This window comes from Oncorhynchus mykiss, chromosome 20 (assembly GCF_013265735.2).
Source record: "Oncorhynchus mykiss isolate Arlee chromosome 20, USDA_OmykA_1.1, whole genome shotgun sequence".
Lineage (NCBI taxonomy): Eukaryota > Metazoa > Chordata > Actinopteri > Salmoniformes > Salmonidae > Oncorhynchus > Oncorhynchus mykiss.
This window is the reverse complement of record NC_048584.1, coordinates 46,414,969-46,430,839: the sequence shown is the minus strand read 5'-3', so window position 1 is coordinate 46,430,839 and position 15,871 is coordinate 46,414,969. Positions and strand designations below refer to the sequence as shown.

The 15,871-nt window shown below is 41.7% G+C and overlaps 1 protein-coding gene across 4 annotated transcripts in view; it reads right to left on the bottom strand.

Annotated features, from left to right (window-relative positions):
- The window catches only part of LOC110499530 (kelch domain-containing protein 3), an 82,987-nt gene that overhangs the window by 64,659 nt on the left and 2,457 nt on the right, over positions 1-15,871 (bottom strand). For all 4 annotated transcript variants that reach the window (XM_036956450.1, XM_036956452.1, XM_036956451.1 and 1 more), the window contains exon 2: positions 3,185-3,484. In XM_036956450.1, coding sequence (XP_036812345.1) covers positions 3,185-3,338 — 154 coding nt within the window. In that variant the 5' untranslated portion in view covers positions 3,339-3,484. The remainder of the gene's footprint in view (positions 1-3,184; positions 3,485-15,871) is intronic.

Sequence of the window (15,871 nt, the reverse complement as noted above, 5' to 3'; positions counted from 1 at the left end):
ACTGAACGAGGCTACTGTATTTAATCTATTGATCTAGGCTACACTACTGTATTTAATCTATTGAATTAGACTACAGGATTTGATTTATTGAACGAGGCTAATGTATTTAATCTATTGAACTAGGCTACTCTATTTAATCTATTGAACTAGGCTACTGCATTTAATCTATTGATCTAGGCTACACTACTGTATTTAATCTATTGAATTAGACTACAGGATTTGATTTATTGAACTAGGCTACATTATCTATTGAACTAGGCTACTGTATTCAATCTATTGAACTAGGCTACACTACTGTATTTAATTTATTAAACTAGGCTACTGTATGTAATTTAATGAACTAAGCTACTGTATTTAATCTATTGAACTAGGCTACAGTACTGTATTTAATCTATTGACCTAGGCTACACTACAGTATTTAATCTGCTGAACTAGGCTACTATATTTAATCTATTGAACTAGGCTACTGTATTTAATCTATTGAACTAGGCTACACTACTGTATTTATGCTACTGAACTAGGCTACTGTATTCAATCTATTGAACTAGGCTACACTACTGTATTTAATTTATTAAACTAGGCTACTGTATTCAATCTATTGAACTAGGCTACTGTAATGTATTTAATCTATTGAACTAGACTACACTACTGTATTTAATCTACTGAACTAGGCTACTGTATTTAATCTATTGAACGAGGCAACTGTATTTAATCTATTGAACTAGGCTACTGTATTTAATCTATTGAACTAGGCTACTGTATTTAATCTATTGAACTAGGCTACACTACTGTATTTAATCTATTGAACTAGGCTACTGAATTTAATATATTGAACTAGGCTACTGAATTTAATCTATTGAACTAGGCTACTGTATTTAATCTATTGAACTAGGCTACAGGATTTGATTTATTGAACGAGGCTACTGTATTTAATCTATTGACCTAGGCTTCACAATTGAATCAATTAAACAAAATCAAACAGGTATAGGACATACACACGTTAAGCTGACCAGAGTGGTAGTGATTTAGGGAGACAAATCAACAGGTATAGGACATACACACGTTAAGCTGACCAGAGTGGTAGTGATTTAGGGAGACAAATCAACAGGTATAGGACATACACATGTTAAACTGACCAGAGTGGTAGTGATTTAGGGAAAACTGTGAAGGACCTAGGCGTTACTCTGGACCCTGATCTCTCTTTTGAAGAACATATCAAGACCATTTCAAGGACAGCTTTTTTCCATCTACGTAACATTGCAAAAATCAGAAACTTTGTCCAAAAATGATGCAGAAAAATTAATCCATGCTTTTGTCACTTCTAGGTTAGACTACTGCAATGCTCTACTTTCCGGCTACCCGGATAAAGCACTAAATAAACTTCAGTTAGTGCTAAATACGGCTGCTAGAATCCTGACTAGAACCAAAAAATGTGATCATATTACTCCAGTGCTGGCCTCCCTACACTGGCTTCCTGTCAAGGCAAGGGCTGATTTCAAGGTTTTACTGCTAACCTACAAAGCATTACATGGGCTTGCTCCTACCTATCTCTCTGATTTGGTCCTGCCGTACATACCTACACGTACGCTACGGTCACAAGACGCAGGCCTCCTAATTGTCCCTAGAATTTCTAAGCAAACAGCTGGAGGCAGGGCTTTCTCCTATAGAGCTCAATTTTTATGGAATGGTCTGCCTACCCATGCAAGAGACGCAAACTCGGTCTCAACCTTTAAGTCTTTACTGAAGACTCATCTCTTCAGTGGGTCATATGATTGAGTGTAGTCTGGGCCAGGAGTGGGAAGGTGAACGGAAAGGCTCTGGAGCAACGAACCGCCCTTGCTGTCTCTGCCTGGCCGGTTCCCCTCTTTCCACTGGGATTCTCTGCCTCTAACCCTATTACAGGGGCTGAGTCACTGGCTTACTGGGGCTCTTTCATACCGTCCCTGGGGGGGGGTGCGTCACTTGAGTGGGTTGAGTCACTGACATGATCTTCCTGTCCGGGTTGGCGCCCCCCCCCCCCCCCCCCCCTTGGGTTGTGCCGTGGCGGAGATCTTTGTGGGCTATACTCGGCCTTGTCTCAGGATGGTAAGTTGGTGGTTGAAGATATCCCTCTAGTGGTGTGGGGGCTGTGCTTTGGCAAAGTGGGTGGGGTTATATCCTTCCTGTTTGGCCCTGTCCGGGGTGTCCTCAGATGGGGCCACAGTGTCTCCTGACCCCTCCCATCTCAGCCTCCAGTATTTATGCTGCAGTAGTTCATGTGTCGGGGGGCTAGAGTCAGTCTGTTATATCTGGAGTACTTCTCCTGTCCTATCCGGTGTCCTGTGTGAATTTAAGTGTGCTCTCTCTAATTCTCTCTTTCGGAGGACCTGAGCCCTAGGACCAGCCCTCAGGACTACCTGACATGATGACTCCTTGCTGTCCCCAGTCCACCTGGCCATGCTGCTGCTCCAGTTTCAACTGTTCTGCCTTATTATTATTGGGCCATGCTGGTCATTTATGAACATTTGAACATCTTGGCCATGTTCTGTTATAATCTCCACCCGGCACAGCCAGAAGAGGACTGGCCACCCCACATAGCCTGGTTCCTCTCTAGGTTTCTTCCTAGGTTTTGGCCTTTCTAGGGAGTTTTTCCTAGCCACCGTGCTTCTACACCTGCATTGCTTGCTGTTTGGGGTTTTAGGCTGGGTTTCTGTACAGCACTTTGAGATATCAGCTGATGTACGAAGGGCTATATAAATACATTTGATTTGATTTGATTTAGGGAGACATATCAACAGGTATAGGACATACACATGTTAAACTGACCAGAGTGGTAGTGATTTAGGAGACATAAACAGGTATAGGACATACACACGTTAAGCTGACCAGAGTGGTAGTGATTTAGGGAGACATATCAACTGGTAAAGGAAAACCTCAGGATAAAATGTGTTAGTGATTTAGGTCAAGAGAAGACAGTAATGTCAGAAATCATACATGAAGATTAACTGGTTTCAATATAGCTTCCTGAACTACTTCCTTCACAGTACCATTTCCGTCAACCTACCTGTGTTGAAGACATTTACATCTATCTGTGTCAGTGTATCCTAGTGCTCCTCAGTCCCCATACACACATTATCCACAGTCGCACTGATGTAGCCCTAGACAGTCATACCAGTTCTTTAGAAAGTCTACAATAGTAACCTACCTGTGTTAAAGATGTGTACATCTATCTGTCTCAGCGTCTCGTAGTCCTCTCCAGAGCAGTACCCTCCGAAGGAGAACACCTTGTGTCCCACGGAGACAGCAGCATGGTTCACCCTCCGCGGCCCTCCTTCCAGGTGGGTCGTCCAGCGTAACATCCCACACTAACAGCGTTCCGCTAGCAGCTAAAGCTCTAATAGCACCACTCTTCACCCGTCCTCCTCTCGGCTCCCTGGCAGCCTGTCACCCTGTACTAGTCCATTACCCTCTCTTCTGCTGTCACCCCATTCACCCTCAAACAGACCTGGGGAAAGAAAGAAACACAAAGACAGAGGTCAGAGAAGTAGGAGAAATCAGAGAGATGTCAGAGTAGTAGGAGAGATCAGAGTAGTAGGAGAGATCAGAGAAAGGTCAGAGTAGTAGGAGAGATCAGACAGAGGTCAGAGTAGTAGGAGAGGTCAGAGTAGTAGGAGAGATCAGACAGAGGTCAGAGTAGTAGTAGAGGTCAGACAGAGGTCAGATTAGTAGGAGAGGTCAGAGGAGTAGGAGAGATCAGACAGAGGTCAGAGTAGTAGGAGAGGTCGGAGGAGTAGGAGAGATCAGACAGAGGTCAAAGTAGTAGGAGAGATCAGAGAGAGGTCAGAGGAGTAGGAGAGGTCAGAAAGAGGTCAGAGTAGAAGGAGAGATCAGAGAGGTCAGAGGAGTAGGAGAGGTCAGAAAGAGGTCAGAGTAGAAGGAGAGATCAGAGTAGAAGGAGAGATCAGAGAGGTCAGAGTAGAAGGAGAGATCAGACAGAGGTCAGAGGAGTAGGAGAGTTCAGAAAGAGGTCAGAGTAGAAGGAGAGATCAGAGTAGAAGGAGAGATCAGAGAGGTCAGAGTAGAAGGACAGATTAGATGTATAGGAGATCAGATATGTAAGGAAACGGTTAGGCTCTAACAGAAAAGGACACTGAGGAGGAGGCAGCATGCAGACAGAGGGGAACTCAGGCTCCTCAGGGCCTGCATTATCTCTGATTGGAGGGTATTTTAGGAGGTGGTCATTAGGGTTGGGCGGTATCTATATTTTCATAATGTCATAATGTTTCTCTACCATATAGAGTTGTTTGGTATTAACGGAAGTGCACAAAGGGCCGGTATTTTGGGGCGGGGGGGGTTCACACAAAACAATTTAGGCAGCATGGATCTCGATCCAAGAGGGGATTGATTGTCTCTGCTGTAACCAAGAAGCTTGATCTTGACATCTAGCTGCTTAGCTAGCAAGTTAGAAAACCTAATACATAGTTGGAGCCCTGAGCTGAATATAATTTATTTGACAAATCTTAGATAGTTAACATATAGTTAGTTATAAGCAGTGACGGAGCAATCACCCCCCGCGAGACAAGGGAGCCCCCATCTGATTAAATATATTATAGTGCATTCAGACCCCTTGACTTTTTCCACATTTTGTTAGGTTACAGCCTTATTCTAAAATGGATTAAAACGTTTTTTCCCCCTCATCAAACTACACACAATAATGAAATATCACATTTACATAAGTATTCAGACCCTTTGGCAGAGATTACAGCCTTGAGTCTTCTTGGGTAAGACCTGTATTTGGGGAGTTTCTCCCATTCTTTTCGGGGCGGCAGGTAGTCTAGTGGTTAGAGGGTTGGGCCAATAACCGAAAGGTTGCTAGATTGAATCCCCAAGCTGACAAGGTAAAAATCTGTCATTCTGCCCCTAAACAAGGCAGTTAACCCACTGTTCCTAGGCCGTCGTTGTAAATAAGAATTTGTTCTTTAACTGACTTGCCTAGTTAAATAAAGGTTTTTTTTAAATTCTCTGCAGATCCTGTCAGCTTTGTCAGGTTGGATGGGGAGAGTTGCAGCACAGCTATTTTCAGGTCTCTCCAGAGGTGTTCGATCCGAGTTCTGGCTGGGCCACTCAAGGACATTCAGCGACTTGTCCCAAAGCCACTCCTCATAGTCTTGGCTGTGTGCTTAAGGTCATTGTCCTGTTGGAAGGTGAACCTTCGACCCAGTCTGAGGTCCTGAGCAGGTTTTCATCAAGGATCTCTCTGTACTTTGCGCCGTTCATCTTTCCCTCGATCCTGACTAGTCTCCCAGTCCCTGTCTCTACAAAACATCCCCACAGCATGCTGCTGCCACCACCATGCTTCACCGTAGTCATGGCGCCAGGTTTCCTCCAGACGTGAGGCTCGGCATTCAGGCCAAAGAGTTCAATCTTGGTATCATCACACCAGAGAATCTTGTTTCTCATGGTCTGAGAGACCTTTAGGTGCTTTTTGGCAAACTCCAAGCAGGCTGTTATGTGCCTTTTACTGAGGAGTGACTTCATCTGGCCACTCTACCATAAAGGTCTGATAGGTGGAGAACTGTAAAGATGATTGTCCTTCTAGAAGGTTCTCCCATCTCCACAGAGGAACTCTGGAGCTCTGGCAGAGGCACCATCGGGTTCTTTGTCACCTCCCTGACCAAGTCCCTTCTGCCCCGATTGCTCAGGTTGGCCCGGAAGACAGATCAGATCTAGGAAGAGTCTTGGTGGTTTACATTTACCAATGATGGAGGCCACTATGTACTTGGGGACCTTCAATGCTGCAGAAATGTTTTGGTAGCCTTCCCCAGATCTGTGCCTCGACAGAATCCAGACTGGGAGCTCTACGGACATTTCCTTTGACCTCATGGCTTGGATTTTGCTCTGACATGCACTGTCAACTGTTGGACCTTATATAGACTAGAGGTCGACCAATTAATCTGCATGGCCGATTTCACATAACAATCAGTAATCTGCGTTTTTGGATGCCGATTATGGCCGATTACATTGCAATCCATGAGGAAACTGCGTGGCAGGCTGACCACCTGTTACGCGAGTGCAGTGTCAAAAGGACCTTGTGGCTACCAAGGAGCCAAGTTAAGTTGCTAGCTAGCATTAAACCTCTTATAAAAAAAACAATCAATCTTCACATAATCACTAGTTAACTACACATGGTTGATGATATTACTAGTTTATCTAGCTTGTCCTGCGTTGCATATAATCATTGCGGTGCTTGATAATTTATCATTGAATCACAGCCTACTTCAACTTTGCCAAACGGGTGATGATTTAACCAAAGAGCATTTGCGAAAAAAGCACATTCGTTGCACAAATGTACCTAACCATAAACACTAATGCCTTTCTTAAAATCAATACACGGAAGTATCTTTTTTTTAAACAACACATACAGTGCCTTGCGAAAGTATTCGGCCCCCTTGAACTTTGCGACCTTTTGCCACATTTCAGGCTTCAAACATAAAGATATAAAACTGTATTTTTTTGTGAAGAATCAACAACAAGTGGGACACAATCACGAAGTGGAACGACATTTATTGGATATTTCAAACTTTTTTAACAAATCAAAAACTGAAGAAATGGGGCGTGCAAAATTATTCAGCCCCCTTAAGTTAATACTTTGTAGCGCCACCTTTTGCTGCGATTACAGCTGTAAGTCGCTTGGGGTATGTCTCTATCAGTTTTGCACATCGAGAGACTGACATTTTTTCTCATTCCTCCTTGCAAAACAGCTCAAGCTCAGTGAGGTTGGATGGAGAGCATTTGTGAACAGCAGTTTTCAGTTCTTTCCACAGATTCTCGATTGGATTCAGGTCTGGACTTTGACTTGGCCATTCTAACATCTGGATATGTTTATTTTTGAACCATTCCATTGTAGATTTTGCTTTATGTTTTGGATCATTGTCTTGTTGGAAGACAAATCTTCGTCCCAGTCTCAGGTCTTTTGCAGACTCCATCAGGTTTTCTTCCAGAATGGTCCTGTATTTGGCTCCATCCATCTTCCCATCAATATTAACCATCTTCCCTGTCCCTGCTGAAGAAAAGCAGGCCCAAACCATGATGCTGCCACCACCATGTTTGACAGTGGGCATGGTGTGTTCAGGGTGATGAGCTGTGTTGCTTTTACGCCAAACATAACGTTTTGCATTGTTGCCAAAAAGTTCAATTTTGGTTTCATCTGACCAGAGCACCTTCTTCCACGTTTGGTGTGTCTCCCAGGTGGCTTGTGGCAAACTTTAAACGACACTTTTTATGGATATCTTTAAGAAATGGCTTTCTTCTTGCCACTCTTCCATAAAGGCCAGATTTGTGCAATATATGACTGATTGTTGTCCTATGGACAGAGTCTCCCACCTCAGCTGTAGATCTCTGCAGTTCATCCAGAGTGATCATGGGCCTCTTGGCTGCATCTCTGATCAGTCTTCTCCTTGTATGAGCTGAAAGTTTAGAGGGACGGCCAGGTCTTGGTAGATTTGCAGTGGTCTGATACTCCTTCCATTTCAATATTATCGCTTGCACAGTGCTCCTTGGGATGTTTAAAGCTTGGGAAATCTTTTTGTATCCAAATCCGGCTTTAAACTTCTTCACAACAGTATCTCGGACCTGCCTGGTGTGTTCCTTGTTCTTCATGATGCTCTCTGCGCTTTTAACGGACCTCTGAGACTATCACAGTGCAGGTGCATTTATACGGAGACTTGATTACACACAGGTGGATTGTATTTATCATCATTAGTCATTTAGGTCAACATTGGATCATTCAGAGATCCTCACTGAACTTCTGGAGAGAGTTTGCTGCACTGAAAGTAAAGGGGCTGAATAATTTTGCACGCCCAATTTTTCTGTTTTTGATTTGTTAAAAAAGTTTGAAATATCCAATAAATGTCGTTCCACTTCATGATTGTGTCCCACTTATTGTTGATTCTTCACAAAAAAATACAGTTTTATATCTTTATGTTTGAAGCCTGAAATGTGGCAAAAGGTCGCAAAGTTCAAGGGGGCCGAATACTTTCGCAAGGCACTGTATATCTGCTGTTTCCTGAAGTCCATGATCTTCTCCTTTGTTTCGTTGACATTGAGTGAGAGGTTGTTTTCCTGACATCACACTCCGAGGGCCCTCACCTCCCTTCAGGCTGTCTCGTCATTGTTGGTAATCAAGCCCACTACTGTATGGTAGTCGTTGGTGAACAGGGAGTACAGAAAGGGGGCTGAGCACGCACCCTTGTGGGGCACCTGTGTTAAGGATCAGAGAAGTGTTTTTTGTACCTTCACCAGCTGGGGGTGGCCCGTCAGGAAGTCCAGAACCCAGTTGCACAGGGTGGGGTTGAGACCCAGAGCCTCCAAACTGATGAGCTTGGAGAATACTATGGTGTTGAATGCTGAGCAAAAGTCAATGAACAGCATTCTTACATAGGTATTCCTCTTGTCCAGATGGGAAAGGGCAGTGTGATGGCGATGGCATCGTCTGTGGACGTGTTGGGACGGTGTGCAAACTGAAATGGGTCTAGGGTTGCCGGTAAGGTGGAGTTGATATGATCCTTAACTTCATGATGACAGAAGTGAGTGATCCGAGGCGGTAGTCATTTAGTTCAGTGATCTTTGCCTTCTTGGGCACAGGAACAATGGTGGCCATCCTGCATTTGAAGATGTCCGTAAACACTCCAGCCAGCTGGTCTGCACATGCATTATGGGGTATTGTGTGTAAATTTATTTAAATCATTTTAGAACGTATTTCTTCAATGTAATATAACAAAATGTGGTAGGGGTCTGAATACATTCAAAATGCACTGTGGTACTGAGATACAGTACCAGTCAAAAGTATGGACACACCTACTCAATCCAGGGTTTTTATTTTTAATATTCTCTACATTGTAGAAAAAGTGAAGACATTAAAACTATGAAATAACACATATGGAATCATGTAGTAACCAAATAAGTGTTAAACAAATCAACTTCATTTTTATATTTGAGATTCTTCAAAGTAGCCACCTTTTGCCTTGATTACAGCTTTGCACGCTCTTGGCATTTTCTCAACCAGCTTCATGGTTGGTTGGTTGGTTGAAATGCATTTCAATTAACAGCTGTGCCTCATTTAGCGTTAATTTGTGGAATGAATTTTACATTCCTCCTAAAGTGTTTGGAGCCAATCAGTTGTGTTGTGATAAGGTAGGGGTGGTATACAGAACATCACCCTATTTGTTAAAAGACCAAGTCCATATTATGGCAAGAACAGCTCAAATTAGCAAAGAGAAACGACAGTCCATCATTACTTTAAGACATGAAGGTCAGTCAATACAGAAAATGCCAAGTAGAAGTGTGTTTCATTATGACAAGAAGCTATTTTCATGTTTTATTAGTTATAAATACAAATCAAAATCACACAAGAAGTCACAAATCCATACCACAAATTGTATTGCACACCAAATCAAAGTAATCAAGATTTATTGACCAGAATAACAGAGCACCAAACAACAACTACTATCTTCAAGTCTTTATAGACAGATAGTCATCTTGTTGGGCGATCTCAGAGCTGCTCTTAACCTGCAGGAAAATACAATGTCAGTACGTATCAAACACAACAATAACAATTCCACCTCTAACCTGATATTTTATTGTACCTTAATTCTGAATAGCTCACCTGAAGCAGAAAGCCTTGCCGTCCGAGGGCTTCCTGTTTGACATGAATCAGTTAAGCACTGTCCTCATGGGAAGAAGGGAACATTGTATGTTTCTTTTTGAAATGCAGTGCTCTCTTGTATTTGCTGGGTGACAGCTGATGTCTTCCATCCTCGTATCCTGTCAAAAGACAAATAGGACGTGTTCATTACACAATAACTATCAAAGCACATGTAAAAGGAAGAAGCAGATAAGCATCCAGTCTTGCATCAGACTATCCATGTTTGGAGTTCAGCAGTCATAAGTCCAGTCTGCAGCACGAGGTTGGCATCCTGACCAATACATGCATCAGCTATTTATCAAATTTATTTTAGGCGCGCACACACACTACCAGTCAAAAGTTGACACCTACTCATTGGAGGGGTTTTCTTTATTTTTACTATTTCCTACATTGTAAACTATTAAATAACATATGGAATCATGTTGTAAGCTAAAAAGGGTACGCAGAGGAGACTGCGTGAATCAGGTCATGGTCAAATTGCTGCAAAGAAACCACTACTAACGGTCACCAATAAGAAGAGACTTGCTTGGGCCAAGAAACACGAGCACTGGGCATTAAACCGGTGTAAAGCTGTCCTTTGGTCTGATGAATCCAAATTGGAGATATTTGGTTCCAACCACTGTCTTTATGTGATGCAGAGTAGGTGAACCGATGATCTCTGTTGGTGACAAGGCACACTTAACCAGTATGGCTAACACAGCATTCTGCAGCGATACGCCATCCCATCTGGTTTGCGCTTAGTGGGACTATCATTTGTTTTTCAGCAGGACAATGGCCAAACACACACCTCCAGGCTGTGTAAGGGCTATTTGACCAAGAAGGAGAGTGACGGAGTGCTGCATCAGATGACCTGGCCTCCAAAATCCCCCGACCTCAACCAAATTGAGATGGTTTGGGATGAGTTGGACCGCAGAGTGAAGGAAAAGCAGCCAACAAGTACTCAGCATGTGGGAACTCCTTCATGACTGTTGGAAAAGTTGGAAAAGCATTCCAGGTGAAGCTGGTTGAGAGAGTGCCAAGAGTGTGTAAAGCTGTCAAGGCAAAGGGTAGCTCCTTTGAAGAATCTAAAATAAAAATAGTTTGATTAGTTTAACACTTTCTTGGTTACTACATGATTCCATGTGTGTAATTTCGTAATTCTGAAGTCTTCACAATTATTCTACAATGTTGAAAATCGAAAAGTAAACAAAAACCCTTGAATGATGTACATTTTTGACTGGGTCTGTCTGTTTATATAAACACACACGCACAGTTGAACCCTTTTTTTCCAACTACTCCACAAATTTCTTGTTAAACTATAGTTTTGGCAAGTCGGTTAGGATATCTACTGCATGACAAGTAATTTTTCCATGAATTGTTTAGACAGATTATTTCACTTATAATTACACTGTATAACAATTCCAGTGGGTCAGAAGTCTACATACACTCAATTAGTATTTGGTAGCATTGTCTTTAAATTGTTTAACTTGGGTCAAACGTTTCAGATAGCCTTCCACGGGCTTCCCACAATAAGTTGGGTGAATTTTGGCCCATTCCTCCTGACAGAGCTGGTGTAACTGAGTCAGGTTTGTAGGCCTCCTGGCTCGCACACACTTTTTCAGTTCTGCACACAAATTTTCTATAGGATTGAGGTAGGGCTTTGTGATGGCCACTCCAATACCTTGACTTTGTTGTCCTTAACTTCTCATGGTATAGGGGACGCTTGCGTCCCACTTGGGAAAAAAAACTGGGAAAATGCAGGGCGGCAAATTCAAATAATATAAAAATCAAACATTTATTAAATCACACATGTAAGATACTAAATTAAAGCTACACGTTGTGAATCCAGCCAACATTTGAGATTTTAAAAAGCTTTTCGGCAAAAGCATTAGAAGCTATTATCTGATGATAGTCCCTTGTCAACAAAGAGAGTAGCATATTTCAACCCTGCAGGCGCTACACAAAACGCTGAAATAAAATATAAAAAACATGCATTACCTTTGATGAGCTCCTTTTGTTGGCACTCCAATGTCCCCTAAACATCACAATTGGTCCTTTTGTTCGATTAATTCCGTCCATATATATCCAAAATGTCCATTTATTTGACGCGTTTGATCCAGAAAAAAAACTGCCAAAAAACACAACGTCACTACAAAACATTTCAAAAGTTGCCTATAAACTTGGCCAAAATATTTCAAACTACTTTTGTAATACAACTTTAGGTATTTTTAAACGTTAATAATCGATCAAGTTGTAGACGGGGCTATCTGTGTTCAATACAGCAAGTAAACAAACCATGCTCCTTTTTACTTGCGCAACTCTCAATAGTGTAACGTTGTTCCAGGATGTGCTTCTTCTTCGTTGCACAAATGTATAACCTCAACCAAATTCCAAAGACTGGTGACATCCAGTGGAAGCGGGAGGCAAAAAAAATAAAAAATCTGAACAGTTAGTCCTCTGGGTTTTGCCTGCTACATAAGTTATGTTATACTCACAGACATGATTCAAACAGTTTTAGAAACGTCAGTGTTTTCTAACCACATCTACTAATAATATGCATATCTTATATTCCTGGCATGAGTAGCAGGAAGTTGAAATTGGGCACTCTATTTATCCAAAAGGGAAAATGCTGCCCCCTATACCTTAAGCCATTTTGCCACACATTTGGAAGTATGCTTGGGGTCATTGTCCATTTGGAAGCCCCATTTGTGACCAAGCTTTAACTGATGTCTTGAGATGTTGCTTCAATATATCCACATACTTTTCCTCCCTCATGATGCCATTTATTTTGTGAAGTGCACCAGTCTCTCCAGCAGCAAAGCACACCCACAACATGATGCTGCCACCTCCATGCTTCACAGTTGTGATGGTGTTCTTCAGCTTGCAAGTCTCCCCCTTTTTTCCTCCAACTATAACAATGGTCATTATGGCCAAACAGTTCTATTTTTATTTCATCAGACCAGAGGACATTTCTCCAAAAAGTACAATCTTTGTCCCCATGTGCAGTTGCAAACCGCGGCCTGGCTTTTATTTAATGGCGGTTTTGGTACAGTGGCTTCTTCCTTGCAGAGCGGCTTTCAGGTTATGTCGAAAAAGGACTCGTGTTTAAGGACTTTTGTACCTGTTTCCTACAGCATCTTCACAAGGTCAGTTGCTGTTGTTCTGAGATTAATTTGCACTATTCGCACCAAAGTACTTTCATCTTGAGGAGACAGAACGAATCTCCTTCCTGAGTGGTATAACAGCTGCGTGGTCCCATGGTGTTTATACTTGGGTACTGTTGTTTGTCCAGATGGAAGTGGTACCTTCAGGCATTTGTAAATTGGTCCCAAGGATCAACCAGACTTGTGGAGGTCCACAATGTTTTTCTGAGGTCTTGGCTGATTTCTTCTGATTTTCCCATGATGTCAAGCAAAGAGCCACTGAGTTTGAAGGTAGGCCTTGAAATACATCCACAGGTTCACCTCCAATTGACTCAAATGATGTCAATTAGCCCATCAGAAGCTTCTAAAGCCATGACATCATTTTCTGGAATTGTCCAAGCTGTTTAAAGGCAGTGTCAACTTAGTGCATGTAAACTTCTGACCCACTGGAATTGTGATACAGTGAATTATAAGTGAAATAATCAGTCTGTAACTAATTGTTGGAAACATTACTTGTGTCATGCACAAAGTAGATGTCCTTCCCAACTTGCCAAAATTATAGTTTGTTAACAAGACATTTGTGGAGTGGTTGAAAAATGAGATTTAATGACTCCAACCTGAGTGTAAACTTCCAACTGCAACTGTCTATATTTTATTTCTATGTAACATTTAGATGTAGTCTATTTAATAAAACTACACAGAAAAGACCATAATTAAAATGCTTTGCTTGCTTACCTCAAGTAGAAAAAAATACAGTTTGTAAATACTCCAGGTTTGACAGATTGTCATTTCTTGCATCAACTGCGAGTTGACTGAAGAATGTTCCATGAATTTCAAAAAGTCCAACATTCCTAAAATGTCTCAAGACATAGCATTGACATGTCTTCAAAATGTTTAAGACGGTAGACATCTCAATTGCATGTCTCAAGAAGATGGGTATATATAATGTCTGTGTCCAGTTGCAGGTGGTTTGTTTGAATTTAGAAAATGCTCTGAAAACGCTCCCTGAAGTAATCCAACAGTGCTGTTTGGTCGATTTCAAATCTTTGATCGAGACAGGTTGGTCCACCCCAAAGTGCCACGTCATGATAACAATCACCTGTCTCAATCAATGAAAGAAGTCAGAGGAAGACGCGAAGCGAGAGGTTTTACTCTGCCCATGAAAAATAAGCATACAAAATGAAGAATTTGTGTATGGAGGTCAATGAGATTGTGTGGTCAACAAAATTATTTAATTTCTAATATGCTCCTTGCTGGACTATTTGATCTAATAGAAGTTGTTACGAATGCACTCATAAGTGGCATTTCAGCAAAACTTTGAAAAAAAACCCGACTTGATATCAATGTTGTTATAGAGAGAGGACACATCATGGATTTAACCCATTTTAACATGGACATTGAGGACTTCTACTAGGGGTGTGAACGTTTTAATGTTAAAACTTTAAACGCAGTTGGGATCTTTAACGTTAAGAAAAATTCCATAACCGTTTTCAGGCAGTTATCACAAAACATTTTCAGCGTTCTAGCCGACAGTCTATAAAGGCCTAGGGGAAGTTATAGCCGACAGGGTATAAAGTAGAAGTCGACCGATTAATCGGAATGGCCGATTAATTAGGGCCGATTTCAAGTTTTCATATCAATCGGAAATCAGTATTTTTGGGCTCCGATTTGCCGATTTTTTCCCCTTCTTTTTTTACACCTTTATTTAATCTTTATTTAACTTGGCAAGTCAGTTAAGAACACATTCGGCCTAGAAACGGTGGGTTAACTGCCTCGTTCAGGGGCAGAATGACAGATATTCACCTTGTCAGCTCGGGGAACCAATCTTGCAACCTTTACAGTGAACTAGTCCAACGCAATAACGACCTGCCTCTCTCTCGTTGCACTCCACAAGGAGACTGACTGCCTGTTACGCAAATGCAGTAAGCCAAGGTAAGTTGCTAGCTAGCATTAAACTTATCTTATAAAAAACAATCATAATCACTAGTTAACTACACATGGTTGATGATATTACTAGATATTATCTAGCAAGTCCTGAGTTGCATATAATCTGACTGAGCATACGAGTATCTAAGTATCTGACTGAGCGGTGGTAGGCAGAAGCAGGTGCGTAAACATTCAAACAGCACTCTCGTGCGTTTTGCCAGCAGCTCTTCATTGTGCATCAAGCATTGCGCTGTTTATGACTTCAAGCCTATCAACTCCCGAGATGAGGCTGGTGTAACCGAAGTGAAATGGCTGGCTAGTTAGCGCGCGCTACTCGCTCTGAGCCTTGGGGTGGTTGTTTCCCTTGCTCTGCATGGGTAACGCTGCTTCGATGTGGTGGCTGTTGTCGTTGTGTTGCTGATTCAAGCCCAGGGAGGAGCGAGGAGAAGGACGGAAGCTATTCTGTTACACTGGCAATACTAAAGTGACTATAAGAACACCCAATAGTCAACGGTTAATTAAATAAAAATGGTATAGAGGGAAATAGTCCTATAATTCATATAATAACTACAACCTAAAACTTCTTACCTGGGAATATTGAAGACTCATATTAAAAGGAACCACCAGCTATCATATGTTCTCATGTTCTGAGCAATGAACTGAAACATTAGCTATCTAACATAGTACATACTGCACTTTTACTTTCTTCTCCAACACTTTGTTTTTGCATTATTTAAACCAAATTGAGCATGTTTAATTATTTACTTGAGGCTAAATTGATTTTATTGATGCATTATATTAAAATAAGTGTTCATTCAGTATTGTTGTAATTGTCATTATTACAAATACATAAAATAATTAAATAAATAAAAATTGGCTGATTAATCGTTATCGGCTTTTTCGGTCCTCCAATAATCGGTATCGGTGTTGAAAAATCATAATCGGTCGACCTCTAGTATAAAGGCCTAGGGGAAGTTACAGCCGACAGGGTATAAAGGCCTAGGGGAAGTTGTATAACTCAAATAAAACCAGAGGGGAAGAAGAGGCCAACTTTAGGCTACTTAGTGAATTTGCAAGGCATGCAAAACATTGCGAGATGCAGATTACCAAAACATGAGCAGGCTTCTGCCTTCCTCTCCCT